The sequence below is a fragment of the Lactuca sativa genome, chromosome 6, assembly GCF_002870075.4.
Source record: "Lactuca sativa cultivar Salinas chromosome 6, Lsat_Salinas_v11, whole genome shotgun sequence".
In the NCBI taxonomy this organism is placed as follows: domain Eukaryota; kingdom Viridiplantae; phylum Streptophyta; class Magnoliopsida; order Asterales; family Asteraceae; genus Lactuca; species Lactuca sativa.
In genome coordinates, this window is record NC_056628.2 from 76289892 (window position 1) to 76308167 (window position 18276).

At 38.2% G+C, this 18276-nt stretch overlaps 1 protein-coding gene across 1 annotated transcript; it reads left to right on the forward strand.

The window, feature by feature from the left end:
• The first annotated feature begins 537 nt into the window (after positions 1–537).
• LOC111890206 (uncharacterized) lies at positions 538–1795 on the forward strand. The gene has a single exon (XM_023886358.3). It carries the CDS (start codon positions 609–611, stop codon positions 1536–1538), a length of 930 nt encoding a protein of 309 aa, XP_023742126.1. The 5' UTR covers positions 538–608; the 3' UTR covers positions 1539–1795.
• Positions 1796–18276: the final 16481 nt, after the last annotated feature.

An 18276-nucleotide genomic window follows, 5' to 3' on the forward strand; every position in this document is an offset into this window, starting at 1 on the left:
CTAAAATAAAGCAAATAACATAGGTTCATAGTTTGTATATCTAAGGAAGTTATATATTTTTATCAAATATGTAACTACATAGACATTTTTTTATCAATAATATTTAATTTTATTTTAAATTAGTACTAGTTACCAATTTGCAAACGGGTAAAAAAAAGATTGACAACAAATTGAAATATTATTTTATAAAATCCATTTTATTATGTGAATTAGTAAAAGTATACAGATTCGATGCATCTAAACAAGTAATCTTACCTTATAAGATTTAATTATTTGAATGTATTTTAGAATATGGAGCTTTTTAGAAAGAGAAAAACAATTTAAATAGAAAGGGTTAATAGTCGACTATAATTAATCTCATTCCTTAATTAGTCTCCTATGAGGTGTCCCCTGAATTTGTTCAAATCTTTCAAAAAAGAAACATCCATAGATTAATCTTAAAAAAAGATTTTGACAAGCCCCATTGGAAGACTCTAGGCGTTCAATCCAACTCCTTTAAAAGCCATTTTCCTTTCGCAATTTTCATTCACTTTTAGCGTTCTTTTCAATTCTCTCTCCTCTCATTTTTCTCTCACACATACAACACCTTAAACATAGACAACTAACACATGGGCACTTTGGTGGGACATGTGGCACCAGGGTTTGGTTTCTTTGTCATCGGTTTTTGGCACCTTCTTAACCATATCAAACTTCATGTTCAAAACCACAAAACCTATCATTCTCTGCCATGGTTTCCCTCCATGAAGATAAGGTATTTGGAGCTTTACTTGATCATGGTAGGTTGTTCCATGTCAATAGCTATGGAGCTATTTATTGGACCAAATCGTCACCAGCCGTTTGACACAGATGGCACCATTCCTTCCAACCATCTACACAACTTTGAACACTCATTCATTTCCCTAACCTTTTTGGTCTATGCTGCCTTTGCGATACTACTAGACAAGTTTGTACCCAAAGCCCAATACGAGTTGACTCAGTTGCTTGCAGCTATTGCCTTTGGGCAACAACTCCTCCTCTTCCACCTCCACTCAGCAGACCATATGGGTGTTGAAGGACAATATCATATGCTTCTACAAATACTAATTCTTATCTCTTTAATCACCACCCTTATGGGCATTAGCTACAAGAAAAGCTTCATGGTTAGCTTCATAAGGTCCATTAGCATATTCTTTCAAGGTCTTTGGCTCATGGTCATGGGTTTCATGCTTTGGACTAGAAGCTTGATTCCTAAAGGTTGTTTCTTGAACCTTGAAGAGGGTCATCATGTGGTCAGGTGCCATGGGGAAGAAGCCTTGGAACGCGCTAAGTCATTGGTGAATATTCAATTTAGCTGGTATCTAATATGGGTTACAATCTTTGCTGTCTCGCTTTACTTGGTCATGTATAAAATCTACGACGAGAAAGTTGAGTACCAAACACTAAAAAGTTACGATCAAGAACAAATACATGAAGATATCGAGGCTCAAAGGAAACTCGACGAATCACAGAGCTTTCTTCAAATGCAGAAATCTTTTTCTCCACTTGACATGGAAAGGTAGATATATAAGATACATATATCAGAAGCTTATATATAGTTGGTGAGTTTTAGGTAATATGGTGTGTTGATTTATTTTTCTTCGTTTAAAAGATAATTTAGTACTTAAAACATAAAATGTTCTTAATGGCTTTATTACCTTCAAGGTTGGTTCTTTTTTTCTTTATTTTTTAGTAAATCTGTAAAGGATTTTCTTATGAATGTGATTGTTTGAAATTGTATATTTGTCTCATTTAAGCCATCTAATTTAACTTTCGTTTATGCCTATCGGTTTGAACATATTTATATCGAAAGTTGATGGTCGATTTGACCATTTTGACCGCAAAAGTTGATTTTGACCATTTTGGCTATAGTAAAAACAAATATATAACTAGAAAAAGTTTTGGTTTTCATACCACGTTCAAAATAAAAATATTATCATTTAATGAAACAGAATAAATAATATATATAAATGGAATCTAAAGATAACTGAATGTGATGGATATCAAGACGTAGAAGCAATGTGCATCGATTCACTAGAGTCGATACTTAATAGCCGTAGCCACTCTCAGCCGCCGTGCCTTTAACTTCATTTTTTTTTAATTGAGATTATAAATTTTGTTTACGCAGAAATCCTCAGATAACCCTAACGGATTCATAATTTCCGACTGAGCTAATTGTTATATCATCACAAAAACCTCATTAGACGTACCAGAATGGATAATAGCGATAAAACATTTTTGTTTATCCACAATCCACATCATTAACCAGATCCCATCATCGAAACCATAAGATTTCTATCACTAACACAACACTCGATATTATTTTCTTTTAATTTTTTAATTTAAAAATACTTTAAATACATATATATTTAAAAAAATTAAAAAAAAAAAACAAATGAGTTTTTTCATAGCATTAAAATACCACATTACATTAAAAAAATTACATTAAATAAAAAAATAAAAACCCAACGTTAAAAAAAAACTAAAAATATCAAACATAACTAAAAAAACTACCCTTTATTCCTATATCGGGTTCGAACGGACTCTTTAATCGCAAGAATATATCCAAATCTTCGACTTTAAGATCGTCCTCTTTCATCTTCAATATGTTTTTCTTTGAAGCGTCGTTTGTGCCTTTTGAAATGACGTTTGCGCTTCTAACATTTTTTGTTCCACCCGACTCATCATCCCCGCCTTGCTCTCATGTATTTGGACATATCGATCAAATTTGTCTCCAAAATGATTGATAACGTTAGATCTCGAGGCCGATATACTGGTTTTTTGCTTTATTTCTTCCAACGGGCCAGGGAAGAGGTTGCTTATCTTCAAGATCTAATGGATCATCGTTGATGTCGATGTGTGTTCGCTCGTCCGATTATTGGGAATTTGCACCAGGGTGTCTTGAACGCTTTGAATCGGAAGAGGTTTGTGAAGTTCCTTCAGTTTGTTTTTTCCATTTTGGAGCATCTTTCAATTTTAGGCATGGTTTGAGATATGGAAAAGCTTTGTGGGTCGTTGTTGTTTTTAATATTGATCCAAGGCCACCTTAAACACATCGTTGTTGAGGTTGTTGTAAATTCCTCCAAATTCAGTACATTTTAGCCTCAAATCGCGCCACTTCGAGCTAATTTGGTCGGGATTTCGACTTTCACTTCTCATTAATTAGTAGAACAGGCTTTGTACTTTCTCCCAAAAACAATTAAATGTTTGACTACCTCCTTCAGTTGGGTCTTGGGAAGTCAATATATACCCACGCCTCCGATAGCATCTCTTTTTCCTCTTTTGTCCATGGAACCCTATCGGTTGTATTAGTTAACACGAGTTTTTTTTTCCCTTTTTTGGTTAGGTTGGTGGTAGTGAAGGTTGTGTTTCCAACACAAAATCTGGCGAAAGAGGGGGTTGTGAAGGTGGTGATTGTGATGGTTGTGGTTTGGAAAGCTTGTTGGTATATGAAACTGGGTTGAAATTGTTGTTGATATGGTTGTTGATAGGGCGGAAAGTTTGAAATTGTTGTTGGAAAAGTTGTGTTTGTTGGATAGGTGAACCGGTTTGGAGCAAATTCATAAAACCACTATTAGGCGTGTCAAACCCAACAAATAATAGGGGTACAATAGAGTCCAAATACACTGCTTTAATACACTAAAAAGTAGTACAAGGTGAGTAGGGTCGAACCACAGAGACACGGGATAAAAGTCTATACCTCTTTGCGCAAGGTACTTTGATCACAAAAGGGCGTTTTGTTTGTAAAAGTAAAATAACAAAATAACAGTCTACTTTAAAAAATGCAGAAAATTAAATAAACTTGTAAACAATTTGATTGAATGGTTCTAGTTCTAGTTCTTAATGTTGTGGTTCAACTTGGTTATGACTTGATGTAATTTATGGTTGCTATTCTAAGTTGGTACTGAAAGATATTAACATGCTCTAATGCCTCTCTCTTGCCAAATTATCTAACCAAAACACGCTCTTTGACTAGACCTAGCTTTACTAATTCAACCTAAACACGCTCTTCGATTGTATTGAAAAATTGCATTAAGTTTTGTACAAGTTTCCCAATAATGTTCATTTAGTCTCATACACTCGGAAGTGAGAAAACATGTGGTATATGTTTTAGAATAAGAAAACTTATTGTTTGTTACCAATTATTAACTTAATAGAACGATTAGATGCCGTAAAAGTTAATTAACTACACAAAAATTCAACTCATGAAAGTGGCCAAGCAAACACAAATCAAATTCAAGGGTTCTAGTTTAAACAAAAACATAATCACAAGAATAGAATCACAAATCAAACCTCAAATCATATGCTTCAAGTCAAGAAAGAAACATGTTTTGAACGCAAACTAGAAATTAGGGTTTCTTAGCCACACATGGCTAAGAACAAATCAATCAAAAAGAAAGATGGAATTAGAAATGTTTAATGCTTACAAAAGGAAATCAAAAGTGTTTCCAATGATTAGTAGCCTTCAAAAGCTCCCAAAAATACCCCAAAATCGTCATAGAAAGCTCCCAAAACCATATGTGTATGATAAGTGTCGATCCCTCCAATTTAGCACCACAATTAACTGTACACATGCATTTAATGAGACCATGCGTATTTAGCATGGCCATGCCTTTTGCCCATGTGTGTTTTGGCATGACCATGTGTTTTTAGCATGGCCCATGCTTTTTGCTAAAAATCCAATAAGTTTTCACTGTTGGCTCCTTCTTCAGTCTAGCTTCACCATGAGTCATGTTGCTCAAATATAAGATGAGAAAGGACAAACACGACCCGTGTCGATGTGACACAAACCATGTTTCAAGCGTAATCCTTTGTTATGATGATAATACAACAAGGACTTGGGTTATGTCTTCATGTTTTCTTCCATGGCATGATCGGTCCATCTTTTCTTCATGCTTCAAAGCTCCATGCTCCATGTTCCAAGTTTCATGCTCTATGCTCCATGCTCAAGGTTCCATGCTCCATGCTCTATGCTCCAAGCTCCATAATGCCTACAAAATAAATCAAAAATAGTGAAGTACCAGGCATTTTTAATAAAATATGCAATTGCCTAATTAATTAACTAAATGCAAGAATTATGAAGTAGAATGCTATAAAATGACATAAATAAACATGCAAAATAGGTGCATAAAATGCACCTATCAAACCACCACAAGCTTAGACCTTTCTTGTCCTCAAGAAAGAACAAAATTAAGAATCACCCTAGAGAAGACAATAGGCGACTAAAGAGAAACTAAGATGAAAAGAACGGAAGGAATGAAAAGGACCTCAAGGGAATTAAGAGTGAATGCATGCAATAAAAGAAAAACTAGTGAAAATAACATATGTACAAAAAGATTCACATATTTTTTTCCAGACATTAATGCAATAAACAAAACAAAACAAACAGATTCAATCCAATTAACCTCATTTTGTCATACAGTCGAAGGTGTACTTGTTATTTCTTGAGATAACTTGGCATTAACCCCACAAAGATATATAACATTTAAAATAAGATTTTTAGCCACTCCCTAACACAACTCAATAAAATCAAAAGTTGCAACTCTTGTTCACTCCACCGGTATTGGGTTAGCACATGGAACAAATTATGGTCTTACTCATGAAAACATGTGATGAAAAACATGCTCAATCATCTTCATTTTACAAAGCATGACAATGACTGACTTCAGCTATTTGTTGGCAAACAACGACCTTTTTCTAAAAAATATTTTATAAAATTTTTGTAATATTTACCCAGATTGGTTACATGTTTCAAACCACTTACACAAGTCAAAGTAGTTCACAGTCAGCCCCGATGTCATAAGTTCAAGTTCAAGTCCAAGGGGATCATTTGAAAACCATACTTATTTTCTAGTTATGTTCATTTATGCAACTCAAATGTCGTGGAATTGTCCACTTATTGACTCTTGACTCAAAACTTACGGAATTGTTCACTTATGGAATTGTTCACTTATTGACTTTTTTTACTCTTTTTTTCCCTTTTTTACGCGACATAAAAGAGGAGGACAGTTGTGAGGGAAGATTACCATATCTACATGTTTAAGTTATCTACTCGACCTAATTCTTTATATTTTCATCCTTGACTGTTTCTATTGTTGTGACATCTCACGATCTATTACTGTGAGAGACTTCTAAGACATTTTTTGGGGGACTGATGTAAACACACAAAGACCTATAAGTATAGTTGGAAACAATGTCCTCAAGTAGGACATTTAGAAGGGAATATATAGAAATGACTTTTTACAACGCTGGAAGATTCGAGTCACTAAAATTTTTTATTCATTTTATGGTTCTTTTAAATTTTGAGTTTGGGTATGACTGAGCACTTACTACTCATAAGACTGGTTGTGTGTTCCAAGTGCTAACCTATACATGTTGTTATGCTTCGGTGTTGATAACCTCATCATTTTCTGTTTTACACGAGTAGCTTCGGGTGACATTTTTGTGTATGATTAGATTGCTTCATGATTTTTTTAATGAAAAAATGAATAATTTTTAATCTCAAGCCTCAACTCATTTAACACTCCAACTGATTCAAGAAGATTAGGTTCCTTTAGATTGATTTTTTTATATGCAAAAAGATAAAAATACTAAAAACAGAAAATCCTTTTGGAATTTTAAAAAAAATGCAATCTAAGAAATAGTTGAAAACAAAATCTTTTTGTAATTTTTTTTGTGACAATGCGAAATGAAAAGGAGTTGAGAAAATAAAATATTGAAAATAATTTTTTTTTGTGAATTTTTTTGAATGCTTTGAAATGGATGCATGAAAAAAAATGAAAATCAGAAAATTAAAATCTTTTTGGATTTTTTTTATGAAATGCATGTGGAAACTAGAACCTAATGTATAAATATCCACCTCCCCAAGCTTAAGATTAAGCATCGCCCTTGATGCTCGGAGAGGGTAGGGCAACAAATCAGCGCGAATGTCGGCAACAACTTGATCAAGGTGATCAAAATGCCTCATGTATGTGCCATGGTACTAAGTCGCCCATCGGGTGTAGAAGTAACGTGCGGTCTCTACTGGGGAAACAGAATTGGATCACGTATAGTAGGAGGAGTGGAGTGAGCAGGAGGAATATGGAGATTAGCACGAGTGTCATCTTCATGACCGACGACCAGCCGCTTAGGACCTCTCGGGATGGGCTTGGGGGCATGTGGAATGTAATTTGCAGAAGTTTTCTTTAGTAGACACCATCGAGTCTGAGTGATGTCCTGCTGGAGCTGGAGGGAACTGAAGTCTCCAACATGAACTCGGAAATAGGGCTCACCTGCACCAACCATGTGAGACTACCGTCACTTTCTTTGTGGAAGAAAGATGAGGCTACAAGGACATTGGATGTGATGGTATTGGAGCCTTGTGTGATTTTCTTGAGATTTAGGCGCTTGCTCTCAAAAAGCTCAGCACAAGTAAGGTGGTTGGTAAGATAAGTGATAATCCCAACACAGTGGATAGGGCCAAAATCGCTAGTGGAGACCTTGAGAAGTTTGGAAGCAAGAAAGGCGCCAAAATGTGGTCTCTTCAATCCGGTCACCATGCACCAAAGAATTTCTAGCTCCATCTTACTGGCTCTACTAACGTCTTCTTAGGGGAAGAAAATATTAGCAATAATTTGGAGAGCCAACCTTAAGACTGGATGGATGATTTAGCAGACCGGTCCTCACACACATCATTTACCATGATTTCCTTCCAAAAGGCTTTGGCTTGGGTTTTGAAAGAGGTATTTTTCTCTCGCATGTATCCTAATTTTGGACCATCGGTATTGTATGTAAGAATCCCAACAAACCCACTAAGATCGTTGACTTGGAAAAAATTGCAATTGCATGAGACGAAATGAGAGACTTTTGGCATTGTCATTGAATTCCAAACATTGTAAGAATTCAATGGTTGTGTTTTTATACGATTACATTGGTGCCAAAGTGAGAAGACTCTCCCAACCGAGATTTCTAAAAAGCCTAAGGATGCCATCATAAACTCCTAGTTCTTGGAGGGTGGGAATATCTACAAACCGTTTTTGAGAGTATTTGTGATCCTTTAGGTGAAGGTAGCGGTCACGGTGCTCAAGAAAATTATGCATAATGGTGGTGGCACCATATTTGGATTCCAATTGTTCCTTTGGATTTGGATTTTTTTTTCATTTTGGCATGATGAAGAACTAAATATATGATAGACAAGTGGTGACAAGAGGGTAAAGAAAAACTAGACAAAACACAAATGAACAACTATATGAAGCACAAGAACGGATTCGCAACAATTCTAGTCAAACAAACTTAAAATCAATGCATAAAACTTGAGATATGAAAGGAATGTACCATTCAAATGCTTGAATTTGTGATGTTTGCTTGAATTGTTCACTTCATATTCAACCTCAAGAAAGCTTGAACTCTTCAATGGTGGAATGCACAATTGGAGATGAAGGCTTCCAGTCTACTTTCCAAAACGCCTCCCCAAGCTTCCTCTTGAAACCCTATACAAGAATTGTGAAACCCAATATGTTGTGATATGATCTACAGGGGATTGGATGTTGATTGATAGATCAGTCCTGGAAGTTTACCTGAGAACACAACACAGAAGAACTGTTAAAGGAAAACCGGGTGTTCTCCCAGGACGTCACTCCAACGATCAAGTTAGTTTATTTAGAGAGAGAATTTAGGTTTATTTCTGTGTGGAAGAAGATGGATTGCTTCCTTAAGCAGGAAGAGATCCTTTTATACCTGTTACTAACAGATTGTGGGGACCCTATCCAGTGGGTGTGAGACGTGGCCTCCTCTTACTAGGACAATTATGCCCACACTAACTAACATCCAAGTGACGTCAGTTATGGGCATCATCAAGCTATTTGTCACAACCTGATTGGTCATGAGTGGATGAGAAGATCTCAAAGAATATTCTTTTCTTGTGAAGGAAAGCGAACCATCATCCTGGTGCTGGATCACTTAGGCCAAGAGTGTGCCTCGACCAAGGTCATGGCTTGATAACGTCCAGTTTAAGCTTTCCGTTAAGTTTAACATGACCGTGTACGGTAACATTAACAAGTCCCTTAGACCAATAGGCTTCTGCATTAGTGATGTACGCAGAGTCATTCTGGTTTACTCACAGACACGTGGTGAGCTGCTACTGATAGCTTATACGGCTAGCACGGCGAAATCGCCATTCTTCGACTGTTTCATCATGAAAATGGTTCGTTGCACCTTTAGTAGCATTTAAACCTCTGCTCCTCCTGGCATTACCTCTTTACTTCCCGCCTTTCTCTTTTTTCCTTCTTACCCCAAAGAATCCTTTCGACCTTTTCTTCGCATTCTTCCATGGCTACGACACGTTCTTTGGGAAGGGATCTTACCACCGAGGAATGTGAATCTTTTCAGTTTCAATTTGAGATTGTCCCCGAACATGGGGTTCAAATTCCTCTTCTCGATGCATCGCTTTACAGTCCTCCCTAGGGCAAGGTCGACGTTCCGATCGCCTTATTTGAAGCGGGTCTGCGTTTGCCTACTACAGAATTCTTCAATCTGTTTATCCGTGAATATGGATTTTCTGTGAGGGAGCTGAGCCTAATTTCTATAAACAAGATAGTGGTTTTTGAACTCATCTGACGTGCCCTAGGCCGTCTGCCAACTATTCCGACATTCAAGTACTTCTTCAATGCTTCCACCCAGTCGGGGACTCGAACCCTTTCTTGTCAGCGGGGAGTCCCTACCCTTATCCATGATAAAAAAAAAAAAGTCCAAGAAGAACTGGCAGGAGAAGTTTCTATGGGTGAACAACGAACTTGTGGTGCTCAACTACCCAAGGAATAAGGCGTACGTTGACCGCGCTCCAACACTCTTTGGTAATAACAAAGAACTAGCTAATGTTCAATAGAAGATCAACATCAATGGCGAGGATTGGCTCGACTGCTTCTTGGCCACTAGCGGGATGAGCACTGCTTGGAGCGCTCGCAGGAAGATGCCCGAGTTTTTTTTTCGAGAAAGAAGGTATTGTGTTTCTCCTTTTGTTTTCTCTTGACCTCCTTCCCCCTTTTTATTCGTCAAAGCACGTTTAAGTCGTCACTCTGGTTAATCACTGTCGTCTTTGTTTTGTTGCCAGGTGTGGAGGAGGTTATTTCTTTGGAGAAAGCTCTTCAAGGTTTATTTGGCGGTGATCTTGAGTGTCGCGACGTCCGTCTTGTAGAGACTCTTCCACCCCCTGTTTCTGGTCGAGGAATTGAGGCTAACAACGGTTTGAAAAGTGTTACTTGCATCGGCAAGGATCCAGATCTGCAGTACGTTGTTGTTACTGGCGCTTCTCTGAAGGATCCTGCCCCGTCCGGGCCTCCAAGGAGTCTCCGCCGCGTCAAGAGGCATTATGCTTTCTTGGAAGCCTCTTCCGGTGGTCATGCTGAGATGGTTAGCACCAAGCCTCCTCTCTGCAAGCAGCGTAATCTGATTTTCTTGCTAGGGATTTCCAAGGGTTCCACCCGGGCCCCTGATGAAAGTCCTCCGAAACAGCTAGAGGGGGTACACAACAGGGCAACTGAACCGCCCAGTTCTTCACAGAAACATAACACCGATATAGCAAGCCCTGGTCCTACTGTTGGAGAAGCCAAGGAGAAGGTTGGGTCTTTGCCTTCCCAAGGTCTCATGTCTACTGATCATGGTAAAACAGGAATTTTCCTTCCTTCTGCAGGGTCCCACTTAGGTGCTTACAAGCCATCTTGGAGTCTAACCCCCAGAGACCTCGTGTCCAACTATGACACCGTTCTTGAGTAGTTTTGTCATGACTTTCCCCTAGCTACAACTGAATCTTTATCTGTTTTAGGGGATGAGCTCATGGCCGACGGTCTACGCTATGCTGCTGCCCAAGTGTCATCTTACCTTGTTGCAGCTGCTGAGCGCATTTCTGACATTGAGATTATCCAATCCCAAGCGGATAAGGTGAGCGTTAAATGTGCTTAGTTGAAGGCCCATGTGGCAAAAATGGAAGCCGACACACTCAATTGGGAGGCCCAACAAGAGGCGGTGTTGTGTGACAAGGCAAGCTTGAAAGAACTGGTGGTGATGCTAGACGAGAAGGTGAGGCGCTTAAATGATCGCATAGGAACCCTGATTTTGGATAATGCTAGCCTAAGCGAGCGGACGGTGGAGTTGGAGGCTGACCTGGTTGGGGAGAGCATTGCAAGAGGGTTGTTGGAGAAGGATATTTCGTGGATCCTTCGCGATAGGCTTAGTCGGGTAGTGGACAGGGTGATCAAGAGCCCCCAATTTCTCCAAGGTTTGGTTCATGTGCAGGCGGCTAGTGTGGAGCAAGGGAAAAGGGTTACGAAAGAGTTAGTGGTTGTCGGGGTGTTCGATCCAGAGGCAGAGGTGGATGTGGCCACCAAGACCCTGGAGATGGAAGATGTCATGGCAACGTTTACTGAGACGGATTTTGCTAGTTATCTCTGTCTTGGAAACATGGACTTGGCCAGGCTCCGCGATCTTTGTCAAGATGCTCAGAGTGATGGGTCAGGTCCCCGCCCAAGCTCTCCCCCTGTGATTTTATTGCCCCTGCCCATAAGTAGGGTTGCTTTGCCTGGTTTGTTTTTATGTGACTTGTGTTGACAATATTTTCTGTTTCTTTCTTTGTTTTTTTGTCTTTGCTGCCTCTGGTGGTAGTCCTAAAGTCCAGGAGTTTGATATTTGACAATGTTCACTTTTAATTTACGGGTATGACTGTTTCTTATTATCACATACATTCTTTTGTCTGATTGCTTCGTAAATGGTTTATGTTGGCCATCACGTAGTATTTATGTAGGACTTGCTTGAATCCCTGGTCTAAGTCCTTTTACTTGTGGACTCTTTGTGTTTTACTCATGCTACTCTTTGAGAAAATTGTTCTAATTTGCTGCTTAAAAACCCTAGGTACAACCAAGATCATCATTTTGAGGCTCACCTGGTTGTGCTTTTCTCACTAGTGGAAGATTATAACTCTTCTACACTTATGTTATATGTTCTTTTGTACGTTTTTTATTTGCTATAATGTGATTGATGAGCCTGTTTTGGGAGAAAGGTTATGAAAATTTTTTATACAAATCCCCTGGCTGCCTCCTTGTATCGATTTCGCTCATGTGACATTGGCTGATCAGTCCTCATTGTCACATGGTAAATGTACACAGCCTCTTTATTTTACTTTTCAAGCTTGAAAATGAGGAGCATCTGAATTGCACTTTCTCTTTTTTTTAGTTTTATTGTTGGAGTGTTATAAGACTAAAAGTGGTAAAGTAATTTTTGTTGGTTACATTTACATTCCAAAACTAATACACAATGCCTTTGTTAGCATTAAATCTATATGTGACACTCGCTTTAAGAATAAAAAGGACGCAGGGTCTGTGCATTCCAAGTTCTTGGAATTGCATATTGTTAAAACCATTGTCGTGCATGATTTAAACAAATAAAAGTATAAATAAGACTGCTCTTTTGCACTAACAGGTGGCACTGGTAAGCAGGGTCGGATCCTCAGGGACACGTCCTAAAGTCTTCGCCTCTTTGCGTATGGCACGAACTAATTCTTGACAAACGAATAAAACATAAAAGGGGAGGACGGGTTATTTCTGAAAATTCAAACTAATAAAATCGAAAATGATAAAAGAATAACTAAATTTTAATACTGTGAAATTTCAAAAAAGAGAAAACAATTTCAGTTTCGCTGTGACTCCCCTGATCATATAATTAACCTTCAACACAATATTTGACTGTGCACTTGTTTAAATTGGTATTGGAGTTCATTAACAAGCTCTAATGACCTCTATTACAAAAATTATTTAATCAAAATGAGTTCTCTGAATTAAACCTAACTTTTTACCAAATTAACCAAACAAGCTCTTGATTAACAAAGAAAAGTTGCATTAAACACAGTGTAATTTCCCAGTAAAGTCCAATACCTCTCATAAGCTCGGAGGTGTAAAGACTTGTTTGATCAATTCATATTAGAGTTAACCCTAAACACATAATTAATCCAATATTTGTTACTTTTTACTAATTAATCTAGACAATTACGGATCTAAACAATTAGATAACTATAATGATTCACAAACAATTTAAGTGGCCAACATAAATTTAAATCAAAATCAAACATTCAATTTACCATAGAATTGATCAAACTAAACAGTAATCGCAGTAAAGCATAGTGCCTAATGATTAATCATACAAAAAGGTTACGTCTTTGCGAAACTGAAATCTTAGTTTTTTGCCTAACATGGCTAAAAGCGAATTACAAACAGTAAAAATAGAGTCTAAACGATAAATCTTACTAAACAATGAAAACAAATTGAATCGTCTCCTTCGGATTTGTGTTCTTTACTTGAAAGTCTCTGAAAATCGTCTTAGAATCGCCAGGAATCGCCAATTAGGGTTACTAGACAAGTCTGTGGCTCTATTTATATGTCCAACTATAAAAACGTCGTGCATGCGATCGCATAAGGACTACCTACCATTTCATGTAATACCGAAAACTTGTCACGGGCCTTTTAAATGAAATACGATACCATTTTGATGCATTTTGGCCAAGCTGTGATCGCAAAGGGACAACCTGCTATCGCATGAAGTGGGTTTTCTAAATTTTTGGCCCGAAAAATATTTGAAGCAAAGTTGCGACCAAACCAGCGGTCGCAAGGACAAAGCTACGATCGCATAGGGACAACATGCTATCACATGTTCTCATTTTCGTGACTTTTTGATTGTCGTTCTTCCTTCCAAGCAGTTCTTGATCATTCCTCGGCATCCTTCCTTAGTCTAGACTCCAGTTAAGCTTCAAAGCATCCATTAACGCATCCCGAGCTCGCGTAATCATCCATGTGCTCCAAATTACCCTGAAAAGTCATAACAAAACGTGAGCAGTACCTACAAAATAATCACGAAATACACAATACATAATAATAATTGGGAGTTAGTTAGCATTTTATGACAAAATATCAAGGAAATCATACTAAAAGATGCATATAAAATACATCTAAGAAACCTCCCCAAGCTTAGACCTTACTTTCCCTCGATTAAGGAAAGGATAAATTTGAAAATGGAATAGAGGTTTAGGGAAATAAATAAGTAACCTAGACACACTAGCAACTAAAAACCCTAACTAACAGAACTACTGGAAATAAACAAAACAAGAAATAAATTATGCATGCCAAAAATAATGAAAATGAATAACGAACGAAAATAATACGAAAAAGATAAACGAACAACTAAAATTAAAAATAGACTTCTTTTTTTATATTTTTATATTTTTATATTTTTATATTTTCTTATACGATCAAGTATTTACATCGAAAAAAGGGCTCCAATCACTAACACCAAAGCAACCATTCTGCTACCTTTCATGTATCACAGACTCCTAAAGTGAGGAAGACCATGAAACGGTGTAACCCAATAGTCCAACCCTAGTTTTATTTAAACTTTATACCTTAATTTGCTTTATGAGGGAAAATAACACAATCTGAAATTGCCAGGTCTAGCGTCCGTGCAATTAGGGTAGATAGTGGAGGAAGATGGTCTGTCAGAATGCGGACGCGGGAGGGGGGGCTGGTGTGACCTACGTGAGCGAAGAGGTGGTGGAATGCTCGACGGAAGAACCTACGCAGTCCTGCTAATGGGGTCAGCGAGGGCGATGTCATCAGGACCAGTGACCATGAAATAATTGGACCATCCAAGCATCCAGACATTCCCACCCGGAGCGGGACGTAGCATATGCATGCCTTGAAGGTTCTGCAGGGTAAATCGAAACGAGTCACCTGAAAAGAAGGTGTACTCCGGGGGAGACTGCTTCGTGAGGGTGCGAGTAATGACGGTAATCAGACCACCACAACGAATGGCACCGCCGGTGCGAAGGTTTATAACTCTGTTGAATCTTTTGATGATTAAATCACCAAAATGAGGGCGGTACAATCCGGTGACCATGCACCATAAAATGAAAAGTCCGGCTTTGCCGGCTTTGGTGGTTTCAACCTGTGCGCAAATAATGTTGCAAATAATTTTCAAAGTGATTTTTAGAACTAAATGGACAATGTTGGTCTAAACGGATTGGGACGTCTCGTAATAGTCCAATCTTGTAATGGAATGCCAAAAATCGCACACGTTGAAAGCAGGGGCAGAATGAGATAAGTTGGTGATGGGTGTATGGAAAAAGGTACTCAGCTGGTCAACATGGATAAAGTGAGGGGTGCTAAAAATGCGAAAGCAAAGTTTCCCTCCTGGCGAACTTCACTCAATGTAGTTAAAAACTCTCTAGTCGATAAAGGACAAGTACCAAAATCTGCTGCTAAAAGACGCTCCCAACCAATATTGGCAAAGAGAGCACGAACACCATCATAAATATGGAGTTTCGCATTAATGTGTGGTTGGGGACCAGACTTGCGGTAGAATCTCTCGTTCCTGAAGCTGCTGAAAACAGTCTAATGCAGCCTGTGAGCCTAAATCTAAGGTCACATTGTCCGCTTGAATAATGTATGACGGGTCCGGAGTGTCAACATTTATGCGTGAACGTGAAGGTCTAGGAAGCATTTTCAGGTCAAAAATTGGGACAGGTCAAGTACAATTTCCAAATAAACAATTATCAAGCAAAAATAATTTTTTCTAACTACTCCCATATCGGATATGCAAGCCCGCACAAACATATAATAGAAACAAAAGAGTTTAGTTTTAGAACGAATATACCTGACTGCGCGCTGAGCAACAGTATAATTTTCGCGTTTGAAAATTTTTCGAGTTTTGAAATTCCGTCCAGATGAACCTCTTCTGAATTGTATCCGGAGCAAACGTCTCAAATTTTTGGGACCTGCAGAGTGCTTCCGGAATGTAGACCTGAAAAAAGAAACTTGCAAAATTTCAAATTTTCAAATGAAGAAAACTAGATTTTTGGAGAATTTCCACCGTAGAATCATGATTTCGTTACCGTAGAGATGTAGTAGTAGTAAAATAGAAGAGATTGATACCTTGTTTGCTTGATTTGGAGGGAAAACGAGTGATTTGTGTGAATTTTGATGAGAGAAATCGAAAAAACCGGAACTTAGAGAGAGAGAGAGAGAGAGAGAGAGAGTTTTTGAGTTGTGGTGTGTGTCAAATGAGGCTGCGAGTGATATTTATAGAAAAAACAAAACCTACGATCGCATAGGGACAATCTGCAATTACAGCTTCTTATTTTTGTCAAAAATAAACGTTTTAAGCATTAACGAAGCTCGTGGCGTAAATTCCTCAAAACATGCGATCGCATGTATGCAACCAGCGATCGCAGCTATTATAAAAGTTGCTTGATTCGTTATAAAATGGTTTGAGGATGTAATATTGTAAAAAATCAAAACATGCGATCGCATAGGGACAACCTGCGATCGCATAGACTCTAATTTTGTCAAATATCGGCTCAAAAAATCATCGATGACCTCCTGCAACCAAAAAAAGCATAAGATGTGATCGTAAGGGTTAGACCTGCGATCGCATGTACCAAAAAAGTTGATTTTGTTTAAAAAATTTCAAATTCCCTCTGTTCCTTTTTGTACGAAAAACATGATTCAATTAAAAAGAGATGGCCTAAGTAACTCAAAACACACAAAAAGTGAAAATAAGTTGCAAAACGAAAACCAAAAACAAACACCCGGGTTGCCTCCCGATAAGTTACCCATTTTTACTATCGTGATTGTTACTTGGTTTCCTCAATTGTGGTAAGTCGGGACCTTGACTACCTCCACTTCCTCATTCGTAACTTGAAACCCTTCATAAAATGGTTTGAGACGATGAACATTAACCTTAAAAATCTTTCCTGTTTGTTCACCCTTTATTTCAATGGCACCATGACCAAACACGTTAGTAACAACAAAAGGTCCCACCCAACGAGACCTTAATTTACCAGAAATAAGTTTGACACGAGAATGATATAAGAGTACCTTTTGACCGACAGTGAATACCTTTCACGAGATCATTTTCTCGTGGAAAGCTTTTGTCTTCTCCTTATAAATTGCTTCATTCTTGTAAGCATCATTCTGAATTTCTTCTAACTCCTGGATATCTAACCTTTTCTTCTTCCCAGCCTCATCCATGCTCAAGTTCAAACTTTTGATGGCCCAATATGCTCGATGCTCCAATTCAACCGGTAATCGACAAGGTTTGCTAAAAACAATTCGATATGCTGACTTACCGATAGAAGTCTTGTATGTTGTCCGGTGAGTCCATAACGCGTCATCCAATCGAATGCTCCAATCTTTCTTAACCGGATTAATGGTTTTCTCTATAATGCCCTTGATCTATATGTTTGAAGGTTTTGCCTGCCCGTCGTTTGCGGGTTATATGTTGTGGATACCCTATGTATGACATCATATTTCTTGAGGGTGGCTTCAAGGGTGCGGTTGCAGAAATGCATAGCCCGATCTCTAATAATGGCTTTCGGTGTCCCAAACCTAGCGAATATGTTTGTCTTGACAAAATCAACTACAACCTTGGCATCATGTTTTCGTGTAGTTTTCGCCTCGACCCATTTAGACATGTAATCCACAGTAAGTAAAATGTATAGAAACCCAAAAGATAGCGAAAACGGGACCATGAAATCTATACCCCAAAAGTAAAAGATTTCATATACCAAAATTAGAGTAAGCGGCATCTAATTCTGATATGTTAGAGACCCAGTCATTTGACACCTTTCACAAGTTTTGCAAAACAAAAAAGAAGTCGCAGAAAATATGAGGCCAATAAAGACCGTTGTCTAATACCATGCGTGCGGTTCATTGTGGACCATAATGCCCTCCACAAGCTTCTGAATGACAGAAATTCAGAATTGACTTGACTTCATCTTGGGGCACACATCTTCTAATCACCTGATCAACACAGTGTTTCCATAAATACGCCTCGTCCCAGACATATTTTTTCGCATCCTTCTTTATTTTATCTTTTTGGGCTCAGGTGAGATCTAAAGGGAGTTCTCTAGAGACCAATTAGTTCACTATATCAGCAAACCAATGAGGGTTCTAAACAACGAATAAATGCTCGTCAGGGAAGGTTTTGCAAATCGGTGTCGAGTCTTCAGGTGGGGTGAGTCGGCTTAGATGATCAGCTACCAAATTTTCTCTCCTGCTTTTGTCCCTAATCTCTATATCAAATTCCTATAGTAGAAAAATCCATCTGATCAACCTTGGCTTTGAGTCTTTTTGGCAAGAAGGTACTGAATGGCTGCATGATCAGAAAAGATCATGACTTTCGTCCCCAACAAATATTGTCTGAATTTTTCCAATGCAAAAACAATCGACAACAGCTCTTTTTATGTGG

Excerpts from the sequence above, each read along its gene's own strand:
- LOC111890206 (XM_023886358.3), top strand. The coding sequence starts at position 609 with ATGGGCACTTTGGTGGGACATGTGGCACCAGGGTTTGGTTTCTTTGTC.